The sequence below is a fragment of the Puccinia triticina genome, chromosome 12A (assembly GCF_026914185.1).
Source record: "Puccinia triticina chromosome 12A, complete sequence".
Taxonomy (NCBI): domain Eukaryota; kingdom Fungi; phylum Basidiomycota; class Pucciniomycetes; order Pucciniales; family Pucciniaceae; genus Puccinia; species Puccinia triticina.
This window is the reverse complement of record NC_070569.1, coordinates 5,298,074-5,308,950: the sequence shown is the minus strand read 5'-3', so window position 1 is coordinate 5,308,950 and position 10,877 is coordinate 5,298,074. Positions and strand designations below refer to the sequence as shown.

Genomic DNA, 10,877 nt, shown 5'->3' with positions numbered 1-10,877 from the left:
CTTGGATCATCTTCATAGCCTATACATAGCGAACTGAATAGTAGCCCAGCCCTCACAATTATATCTCGATCTTCCAAATTTAGTATATAGCATAAAATTTTCGGCCTTTCTAAGTTATGTCTGAGCCATCAGCAATTTCCCCAATTACTCCAGTTCAAGTTTCTCCTCGTTTCACCCCATCCCCTCCTCAAGTTCCTCAAGTCCCAGCTATGCATATCCCAATGCCAATTCCCCCACAACCGACTCCCTTTTTTTCAGTCAACACTCCCTCCCCTTTCGACCATAACTCTCCTTTGTTCATCAATTTCTCTCCCCGACCGATTCCTGGCGTTCAAGATCTTCCACCGGTTGCGGGACCGAGCGGTCACGGAGGCGTTCAAGATGACTTATCAAATCTTTTATCAAATTTAAGGGTCGATAACAGTGTTCAGTCCAGCCTTATCGAATTGCAAGCGGCTTCAATTGCGCAGTTGAAGACTCAAGCTTGTGAAGACAAAAAGGCGATAGCTTCGTTGGAATCCGACGCTAAAAACGTTAAAAATATTTTTCATTCAGAATTGCTCAAGTACAGATCCGAGAATCAAGAATCAATCGCTCATTTGCGCGGCGTTGTTGACGGCGTACATGAGGGATTGACGGGACGAATGGGTTGTTTGGAGTATGCGAATGGTAGAACGGCTGATCGACCAAAAATTTTTATTGAACCACCTCATGAACCCCATATCTATTTTACCGGTATGCCTCGCAAGACTAACAGCTTTTGTTTCTATCTCCGAAATACCTTTGAGCGCATTGGTGATCAGTTTAATACGGAAAAACAAAAGATTCTTTGGATTTCGGGGTTTTTTCGGCCGTCATCGGGTCGGATGGATGAGGAGGTTCCTTCATACACATGGTGGCGCGGTCTCCTTTCAAAAAACACGGAAGTGTTGGACTTGCCCACTTTGCAAGCTTCATCTAGCATGGATTACATTATTGATGAGTTGCACGACGCCAACTCCTTTATCAGTACTATTGAACGTACATTTGCTAATGTTCATGAGTTGGAGCAAGCGGAAGCAGCTTTTAATTCGGCTCGTCAAGGTTCAAAATCAATTGAAGAATTCAATATTGTTTTCAATGCTTTGTTACGCCCCCTGAAGCTGGCCGAGCAAACGAAGTGTTTGGCTTACAACAAGGCCATTGACCCCAACATCATCAAACTGGTGCTTTTCCGTGGACCATGGGATGAGACGGTGGATTTGAAGGAGCAACAGGCGATTGCTTCGATAGTTTTGCGAAATGTCTCAGGCGTCAGCAAAATTTTGGACCCGCGCTCTCATCAAAAGCAACAACCACCGCCACAAGCCGATAACCGACAGCGTGGGGCAGGTGGTCATCAGCCTGCGCAATCTTACGTTCCTTGTCATCCCTTGCCAAGTGCGAAGTTGCCGGATGGGGAGCCAATGGACTTGGACGAAGTTACAGCGGCTATGAAGGATGTTGGGTTTTCTTATTTGGCTTTTCGGAAGGCGTGTGTGGAACGCAATATCTGTATTCGGTGCGGTGGAACTTTTGATAATGCCCACTACAATCGACGAGGGTGTGTGATGGGAGAAGATATGGAAATGGACATGAGCGATATGTTGGCGTTGTGGAAGGAGTGGGGTGGACTAACTGGGAGAAAGAAGCGTGGTGCGGGTTCCCGGAGCGATTTGATGTGGGCGCCTGAAAATCAATCAGACGGTCCATCTTCTACTCGTCTGCCGGCTTGCGCGCAACCTTCTCGAAATGAATTGGCCTCGCCTCCCCCTGATAGAAAAGGGAAGGGCAAGAAGCGACAATCTTTAGCCAAAATGGACGGCTTGCCATTTAAGAAGAAGGCGCCGGCCCCTTCAGCAAATTTGGACGATCCGGTTTTGACGGCGGATGTTGTTAACATGGGGGATATGACGGCAGGGGAGATTTATTTCAATACCTGCATGGCGGAGCGTATGGGGGGTTCGGACAGTAAGCAGTCTTATACCATTAAGAAGTGTGATCGACCCGATAATCAACCATTTTTTAAGGGATCTCTGGTTATTGACAATGATCGTAAGGCTGACATTTTGGTTTTGGTGGACTCGGGCGCATCGGCTTCGTTTATTGACATATCTTTTGCTAAGAAAATTAAGCTAAACATTTATCCTATGGCGGTGGGGTTGCAGTGCAAGTCCTTTGACGGCTTGGCGGCTTTGTCTGGAGAAATCGTTTCTTATGCAAAAGGGAATGTTTTAATTCCTACTGAGTCGGGTGTTTTTCTTCTTTCCCGAGTAATTCTTCATTTAACCAACTTATCTTCAGCAAATATTATCTTAGGCAATTCGTGGTTGAGAGACTCTGGGGCCTTTGTAGGCGGCTCAAGCGGCGATATTGTAATGTATGATAGTGTGCAATCTATTTGTGAATCCTCGTTATGTAATGAAGCAAGAATGCTTACAGATAGTTTTGCGGACGTTTTCGTCACTGAGTCCTTAGCGGATTTGCCTCCCCATTGTGGGCAGTTTGACTGTAAAGTGAACTTGAAGGATAAGGCTGTCCCCCCTTTTGGGAAAATGTACAATCTAAGTAAGTCGGAAAGAGATGAGCTTAAAGTTTACGTTGACAATAACTTGGCGAAAGGCTTCATAAGTGTTTCGTCTTCATCGGCGGCGGCCCCTATTTTTTATGTAAAGGTCGCGGGGAAAGCTAATCGACCTTGTGTAGATTATCAAATTCTAAATGGTATGACGGTAAGGGATTCTTATCCCTTGCCTGTAATTGCACATCTATTGAACAACCTCCAGGGTTGTAAGTTCTTGTCGGAAATCAATCTCAAGGCGGCCTTTAACTTGTTGCGTGTGGCGGAAGGTCATGAGTGGAAGACGGCTTTTCGGACTCCTTGGGGTTTGTACGAGTATCAGGTTATGCCGTTTGGGTTGGCTAACGCTCCCGCAACATTTCAAAGATTTATACAGCACGTTTTGCGTGAATTTTTAGACGTATGCTGTTTTGTTTATATTGACGATATTCTGATTTATTCTAAAACAAGGTCGCAGCACCTCGAGGATTTGAGTTCTATTCTTCAGAAGTTGCGGCAATACTCATTAAAGGTGTCTTTGAACAAATGCGAATTTTTTTGTTCCAAAGTGACCTTTTTGGGTTTTGACATAACTGATACCGGTATAAAATTGAATAAGGCGAAGTTACAGACTATTGAGGACTGGCCCTTTCCGGTGACGGTTAGGGGGTTACGCAAATTTTTAGGGTTCACGAACTTTTATAGGCGTTTCATTCCTCAATTCTCCATGGTGGCGGGTCCGTTGACAACACTCACGCAGGAGAAGTATATTGATTCTAAGCATTTAGATTCTCCGTGCGCGATTAAGGCGTTTGATGCGCTGAAGAAGTTGTTTGTTAACGAACCCCTCTTGCTTCATTTTAATTTTGACAGGGATAGGGTGGTCCATGTAGACTCTTCTGGATATGCAATTGCAGCGGTTCTCAGCCAGCCGAATGCTAACGGCGATTTTTTGCCTGTTAGCTACTTTTCCCGCAAGCTTTCGGAGCGAGAGCGGTCGTGGAAGATTTTCGACCTGGAGCTTTTAGCTATAGTATTGGCTTGTCAGGAGTGGCGTGCTTGGTTGATGGGGACTGAGAATCCGATCAAGATGTTTTCGGATCATTCGAACTTGCTATATTTCCGAACAGCTAAGTATTTGTCCCCAAAGCAGGCGCGGTGGGCGTTGTTTCTTGACAATTTCAATATGTTACTTTATCATGTGAGCGGTTCAAGGAATCCGGCGGACGGGCCTAGTCGGAGGGATGATTACTATGATGGATGTAGGATGAGTAGTGATGTGGATTTGATAGTGAAGCGGATGGTTGAGTGCGGTGCTGTTGATGAAAGCAATGCTGACTTGGCTCAATCTCCTCTATCTTCTCATGATTTATTTTTTCAGCGTCCAACTCAAGCCTTATTGGATTTCTTTTCCCTCAAGTATACAGACGAGGAGAAGCAATCGGGGTCTGTCCGATTTATATCTGGTGTTTACTGGTATCAAGGGCGGGTTTTTGTTCCCTCCGCGGTGAGGACGCGTTTGGTCACTCTTTACCATGACTCTCCGGCGGTGGGGCACCCTGGTATTGCAAGGACTTTATCAACCTTGACCAGAACTTTTTCGTGGCCAGGCATCAAGGGGTTCGTCACTAACTATGTTAACTCTTGTGATTCATGTCAAAGAGTAAAAGCACGGCGGCGAGCGGCGGACAGAAAGTTGGTCTATATCGTGGCAAACCCTAAGCCGTGGAGGTATGGATCTGATTGTTAAGCTTCCCATTTCTGGGGGATTTGACTCGATTCTGGTTGTGATTGACTTGTTAAGTAAACTTGTGCACTTCATTCCTTGCAAGGAAGCTTCCTTGTCGGCGGTTTTGGCTAACCTGTTTAGGAAGAACATTTTTAGATTACATGGGCTACCCAACAAGATTGTGTCAGATAGGGGAAGTACCTTTGTGAGCGATTTTTGGAAAGCACTTATGAAATCTCTTAATATTGGGTCGGCTTTGTCAACCGCGTATCATCCTCAGACGGACAGTCAGACTGAACGTATGAATCAGGTGGTCGAGGATTAACTTCGACACTTCTGTTTGTATTATCAGGATAACTGGGACAAATGTGTGGAAATGGCTGAGTTTGCCATTAACAACATGGATTCGGCAAGTTTGAAAATTTCCCCATTTTTCTTCAATTATGGTTTCCATCCCAGGTTCAATATTATGACTGAGAACACTGGTCGGAAAGGTTTAGATGAATTTCTGATAGACTTACAGGTGACTCAAGAAACTGCTATGGAGTGTTTGCAGCAGGCGCGGATAAAGCAAGCTGCGTATTACAATAAGGGACGCCGAGATGCTCCGTTATATAATGAGGGAGATGAGGTTTTGCTTCTGCGGAAATTTATACAATCGCGTCGTATTAACTCAAAATTGGATTACAGGTATATCAGGCCTTTCAAGGTAATAAAGATGGTCGGTTCTAACGCGGTAAAATTGGATTTATCCAAAGATTACCCTAAATTACATCCTGTCTTTAATGTCTCCTTGCTGGTGCGCTATTTGAACCCTAATTTAGTTGTAGGGCGAGCGGTTAGGACGGGTATTAAGGATAAATACTACTCAGACGAGGAAATTGTGGATTGGTCTGCGATCAGAGCAGTTCTCGATGTCAGGACGGTAAAAAAGGGTAAGGTGGATTATTTGATTTCGTGGAAAAATGCGACACCGGGGGAGAATACATGGGTTTCACAAAATCATGTCCCTGTCGCGGCTAACCCTTATGTTGAAGCTTTTTGAAAACTTGATTCGATTAAGCAGAAGAAAGGGAAAACAAAAGGGAAATCTTCATCAAATGAAAACGTCTCAGCGTAATAGGGAGACCTTATTTTGTAACGATCTCATGTGGATTATTGTGATAAGAACGGAGGATTGTGCTAATCAACTTCTTATGTCATGCGCTGACTAATCTAATTCGATCGGACAGCGGAGCTCTTTGTGATTAAGGATGCTTTCATTGTGATTAATTAGGTTCGATCTCGTTCGTCATTCGGATTTTCATGCTATGTCGTCATCGGATCATCTTTTGTTTCTGGTTGTGTTCCTTCGACTCCGAAGACTTGTTCCCTCTTTCTTTTCTTCTTTTCTTCATCGAGATATTCTTTGTCTTTGTTTCCTTGAAAACCATTATCAACAAAATCAAAATCTTATATTATACAAACATCATTATATTACATTTGAGGTTCAATCCGCACTTTTGCGATAAATTATTAGAGTTAAGGATACTATTCAAGCATTCGGCGAGATATCCTCTTGGATCATCTTCATAGCCTATACATAGCGAACTGAATAGTAGCCCAGCCCTCACAATTACACATACACCGTCAATACATACTCGAGCAGGCGATGTTTGAACGACGAAAGCCCGAAAAATTAAATGCCAAAGAAAAAATGAGATGTGCACTGCGAAGACTGCACATTGCGGGAAGTCCTCCATTGCGCAAACAAATCAGCAGAGATAAGAAAGCTCAGGTAGGTGGAGAGGAGCAGCATTGGAGTGTTGTGACCCGGGCCAGGCCACAGGGCTTAGTCTCAACTAGACCCTCTTTGTGCTTATGTCATCACATGCATATAGATTGTTTCTCTTCTCTATACATGTATAGCCAGTCCAAGATCGCTTGCAACTTTGGCTGTGAAATTCAGAAAATTACCGCGCGCACACAAACTTTCCGCGCCGCTGCAAACATCCGTGCACAAGGGCCGTGCACATGTCACTGCCCCACATGTCACCAGTCCGTGTACTACGTCACTGGGGGTGTGGTGCGTATCACCAAACCCAACCCAGACGCTCTCGCAGATCGGCATCATCGGCGCTCTCGCAGATCGGCATCATCGGCCGGCACAAAAACCACCCAGGCACTCTACTCCGACCGGCATCATTGGTTGACCCCGTTCAAATCCAGGCTATTCTACTCACAAACTTCGGCATCATCAGATCGTTCGTATTCTCATCCCATAATGTAAGCACCACCCTTCCCTCCCTCCCACCAACATCAGAATGAAGCTTGACATCCTCTCTCCCTCAGCATCATGTTTTTCCAATACTCAGCTTCGTTCAAATATGCGGTCGTTCGCGCGGCTCTTGAAGGGGCATCACTCGATGAAATCAACGAGATGCATGGTGCCAATGTCAGTTCGGACTCCGTTCGCCGCTGGCGTTTGCTGTACGAGACCACTCGGGCCGTGGTCACCAATCCAGAAACCTATCAAATGCGGGGTCGACCATTGGCTCTAACTCCTGAAGAGCACACCTTTGTTTCGACAATGATCACCGATGAACCAACTGCCTATCTTGCAGAAATACAGCAGGCACTCCTTGAACGCTTCAGCACGACCATTTCCATGCAAACCATCTTGAACAAGCTGCACCAACGACTTCGTCTAAGCCAAAAAACCATGCGCACGGTCCATCCCAATTGAAACATGAGAAAACGAGCAGATTACATCATCAAGATGGCCATCTACAACCCGGAATGTCTTGTCTTCACAGGTGAGTTCTTCTTCCTTTATTACTTCGTCATCCTCTGCCTTGTGGCTCACAAGCGAGATGATAAATACAGATGAGAGTGGGGTTTGCCTTGATGGTGTTCTTCGGACTCAAGGGTGGGCCCCAGTAGGAGAGAGGACATCTAGGGCCCCGGTTGCACGCGCAACCCACCGATTCAACTTGATCCCTGCGGTTGCTCTCAGCGGTCTTGTTGCGGTGATGTTCCAGACGGAAAATGTCAAGTGAGTTGACTTTGAACATTATTTGGAGCATGTGTTGGTAAGTTTCTCTCAAGTTCATCTTGCTTGTTGCTTACGCTGACTTGTCTCTGTCCACAGATGCCCAACATGAACCCTTTGCCAGGACCCCGAAGCGTCTTGGTGATGGATAACGCCCGAATCCACCACAATGGCTGCATTGAAGAGATTGTTGAGGATCATGGCTGCCTCTTAATCTATTTGCCTCCTTATTCCCCCAACTTCAACCCAATCGAAAAGGCTTTCAGTGTTCTGAAGGCCTCTCTGCAACAATGGGCCACTACGCTATGCTACGCTACGGGCCAATATCCGTTAGTGTATCCGTGGTTATTTGGCGAGACAATTGGGGTATTGTTATCCCCAATTATAGCCCAATACACTAACAGTTAGTGTATCTAAAGTTTCTCATTGACGATCTTGGGTATTGTTATCCAGAATACACTCAAAATACACTAACAGGTAGTGTATTTCTTTTGGATAACCAACATTTCCCTGAAAGTTAGTGTATCAGAGTTAGGATAACAATCTTCTGCACTACAGTATCTGTTATTTCATGGTTTTTAGCCTCTAGAAAATGATTCTCAAAACATCATGTCCCAGATTTATTTTTTTTGTAACACAAAACCAACTTTACTACCAAAAATATCAATACACTGAAAGTAATTTTATCATTAATTGCAGAGATAAACTGACAGTTATTGTATTTGTTATCAGGAATAACAACAGATAACAATCATGAAACTAGGATTTGGTTATTGTTAACCTGGCATATTTCAGCTACACTAACAATACAATAACAGCCAAAAAAGAATAACATCAAAAAGATGTATTGTTATTGCAATAAAATCAAGGATAAAAGTATTATTTGTGTAGTGCAGTGGAAAAAACTAGCAATACACTACACTAACAATACAGTTAGTGTATCAGCCCACCGTTGCTCTCTGCGTAAATATGCTGAATTGGATGGTGGTCCGAGTGATGGAGAGGAAATCGAAGCGTTTATCAGGTTGATCTTTACTCCTCAACTTATGTGAAGCCTCTTCCAAGGCTCCGGATACATTGATTAAAAAGAAATTATCATTTTTTTCATCTTCATTCCATGTCCCAACCACCTTGCAAACTTCATTCCATGTCACAACCACCTCGCAAAAACTAGAATGTTTTTCTCTTTGTTCTTTCTTTTTGTTCACAATTGTTTTTCTCTTCGTCCTTTCTATTTTTGTTGTGAACAATTGAGACAAAGAAATAGCTTTTTATTGAAATCCAATCATTTGAGCCAAAGAAGACATTGCAATCAATTGATGAGTGCCAAATTACTTGGGAAAAAAGCTTGTTGCAATAAAGAGAGACGAGTACATTTTATAGAGACCAGAAGCTTGTTGCAATAAAGAATAGAGCTTTTGAATAGAGACGAGAAACAGGGACAAGAGACGAGAAACAAGGACGAGATGAGTACATTCTTACTTCTGAGATTCTGATCTACTTTGTTGCATTCTTAAGTGATTTCCATTTGTTGCAATAAAGAGAGACAACTATATTCAATAGAGACCAGTACATTCAAATAGAGCTTTTGAATAGAGACAAGAAAAAAGGACAAGAGACGAGAAACAAGGATAAGACGAGTACATTTGAGAAACGAGTACATTCTTACTTCTGAGATTCTAATCTACTTTGTTGCATTCTTAAGTGATTGCCGTAATGCTTTGCAGCCTTGATGAGTGCTCGGGAAGGGCTATCTGGGAAACCTGCCGCGATGAGTTTGTGGACCTTGTAGCATCTGAACATTGACCAGTGTGTGATGCCCAGTCGGTTCAGGTCCTCAATGATTGGCTTGGAGTTGGGATCTACATGCACATAGCGGAGGAAGTCTTCAAGTGTGCTAGTATCGTCAGAAGGCGTGTTCAGCAATGGAACAGAAGTCCCCTGTTGTTCTGGGGTTCTGGGTTGATTAGCATTTCGTGGCACGTTCATCAGGTTTGGTGGGGAGAAGGCCATCGGATTAGCGTTCATAGTAGGGTTCAACGGGTGTGGGGCGTTCATTGGTTGCGGCATGTTCATTGGATTAGCGTTCATAGTAGGGTTCAACGGGTGCGGGGCGTTCATTGGTTGCGGCATGTTCATCGGATTAGCCATTGGATTAGCGTTCATAGTAGGGTTCAACGGGTGCAGGGCGTTCATCAGGTTGGGTGGGGCAAAGGCCATAGGACTGAACATCATGGGGTTGGTATTCATCATCATCTGATGATGATACATACCCAACATGGCAAGCGCAAACGGATTGGCATTGCGCATAGATGGCCAAGCAGTCGGAGTTGAATCAAACATTGTTGCACCTGGTGCGACCGGAACCGCAGGAGGTTTCTCAACCACCGGAGCTGCTGAAGGTTGTGCTTGGTTGACTCCAGAAGCTGCAGGATTTGGGGCTACGCTGGCTGCCGAAGCTGCAGGAGGTTGCTTGACCAAAGGGTCCTTTCTCTTGAAGCGGAAAAGATCAGATTTTGGTCAGACCGAGAGCGTCACTTTGCTTGGGTTTTGTCGCTGGGGTTAAATTTAGAGTAAGGATTTATTGGCAAATGATAGATCAGGCAAAAGAGGAAAGAGGTAGGCTCACAATTGCTCTCGCCAATGTAGTTGCTCAGGGCGTCGTCAAGGGGAAGAACTTGTTCGGATCCTCGGGATTGACAAAGACATGCGTTTCGTGACTTCCAGTGTATCGCGAGTCGGGTTTGTGTAGGATTTGGAGCTGTGTGACCAAATCACTGAGAGGAGCGGCCTCTTGCGCACCTTGAGAAGGCCCCTCGATTGGAGCGGGGTGTTTGCCGAACTAGTGCCACAGGTACTGGCTTGAGTTTGCTTGAGGTGCTTGTAAACAGTTTCTCTCTGTAATGTAAGCAAAAGCGTGTCAGTATCAACCCACCACCAAGTATTTAATCAAATGAAATTTACCTGGGCAGAATCCTTTGGATTCTTTTGCACCAAGCGACACACAATCTTGCGGCTATCTGGGGTAATTTGGGCGATGTGAACGAAGTCCTCAAATATTGCCGCAGATTCCAAACGTCGCTTGTGAGTGGCCGCAAATAATCCTCCATGTGGGATGATGACGTTCCAGATTATTTCCCAAGTGCTCTACTTTTCCTCGACAAAGATTGCAATTGCCTCGTCTTTGTCAGTTTTAATTGCCTGGATCACAGCATTCTTGAACTGTATCAAGTCAGTATTATTAGTCAGCCACTCGATCACAATCTTTTCTTCTTTGGACAAGACTTTGTTGCTTTGAGGGGCAATGGAAGCAGATACTTGTTGTTTGCGGGTGTTGTGACTAGGGGGGTTTGGCGTGATTGGTACAAAGAGGATGAATTCAACGTGTACTGGAAAGCTGATGCGGCCTTTGGTCAGATTTTGGTTTGGTTGGGTAAGCACTGGGGAAGGTTCTTGGGAGTAAAACTCATAGCCCGGTGAGGAACTCTGGCCGGTGCTAGGCCGGCAGCAGTTCGGGGAGGGGAATGGAAAAAGAAATG

General features: G+C 44.7%; 1 protein-coding gene across 1 annotated transcript; it reads right to left on the bottom strand.

The window, feature by feature from the left end:
* Positions 1-9,244: 9,244 nt before the first annotated feature.
* On the bottom strand, positions 9,245-9,570 carry PtA15_12A511 (uncharacterized protein; the record flags this gene model as incomplete). The annotated part of the gene is made up of 2 exons (XM_053162128.1): positions 9,245-9,295; positions 9,322-9,570. The coding sequence occupies 2 exons, from the start codon at positions 9,568-9,570 to the stop codon at positions 9,245-9,247; spliced, it is 300 nt and encodes a 99-aa protein (XP_053026076.1).
* Positions 9,571-10,877: the final 1,307 nt, after the last annotated feature.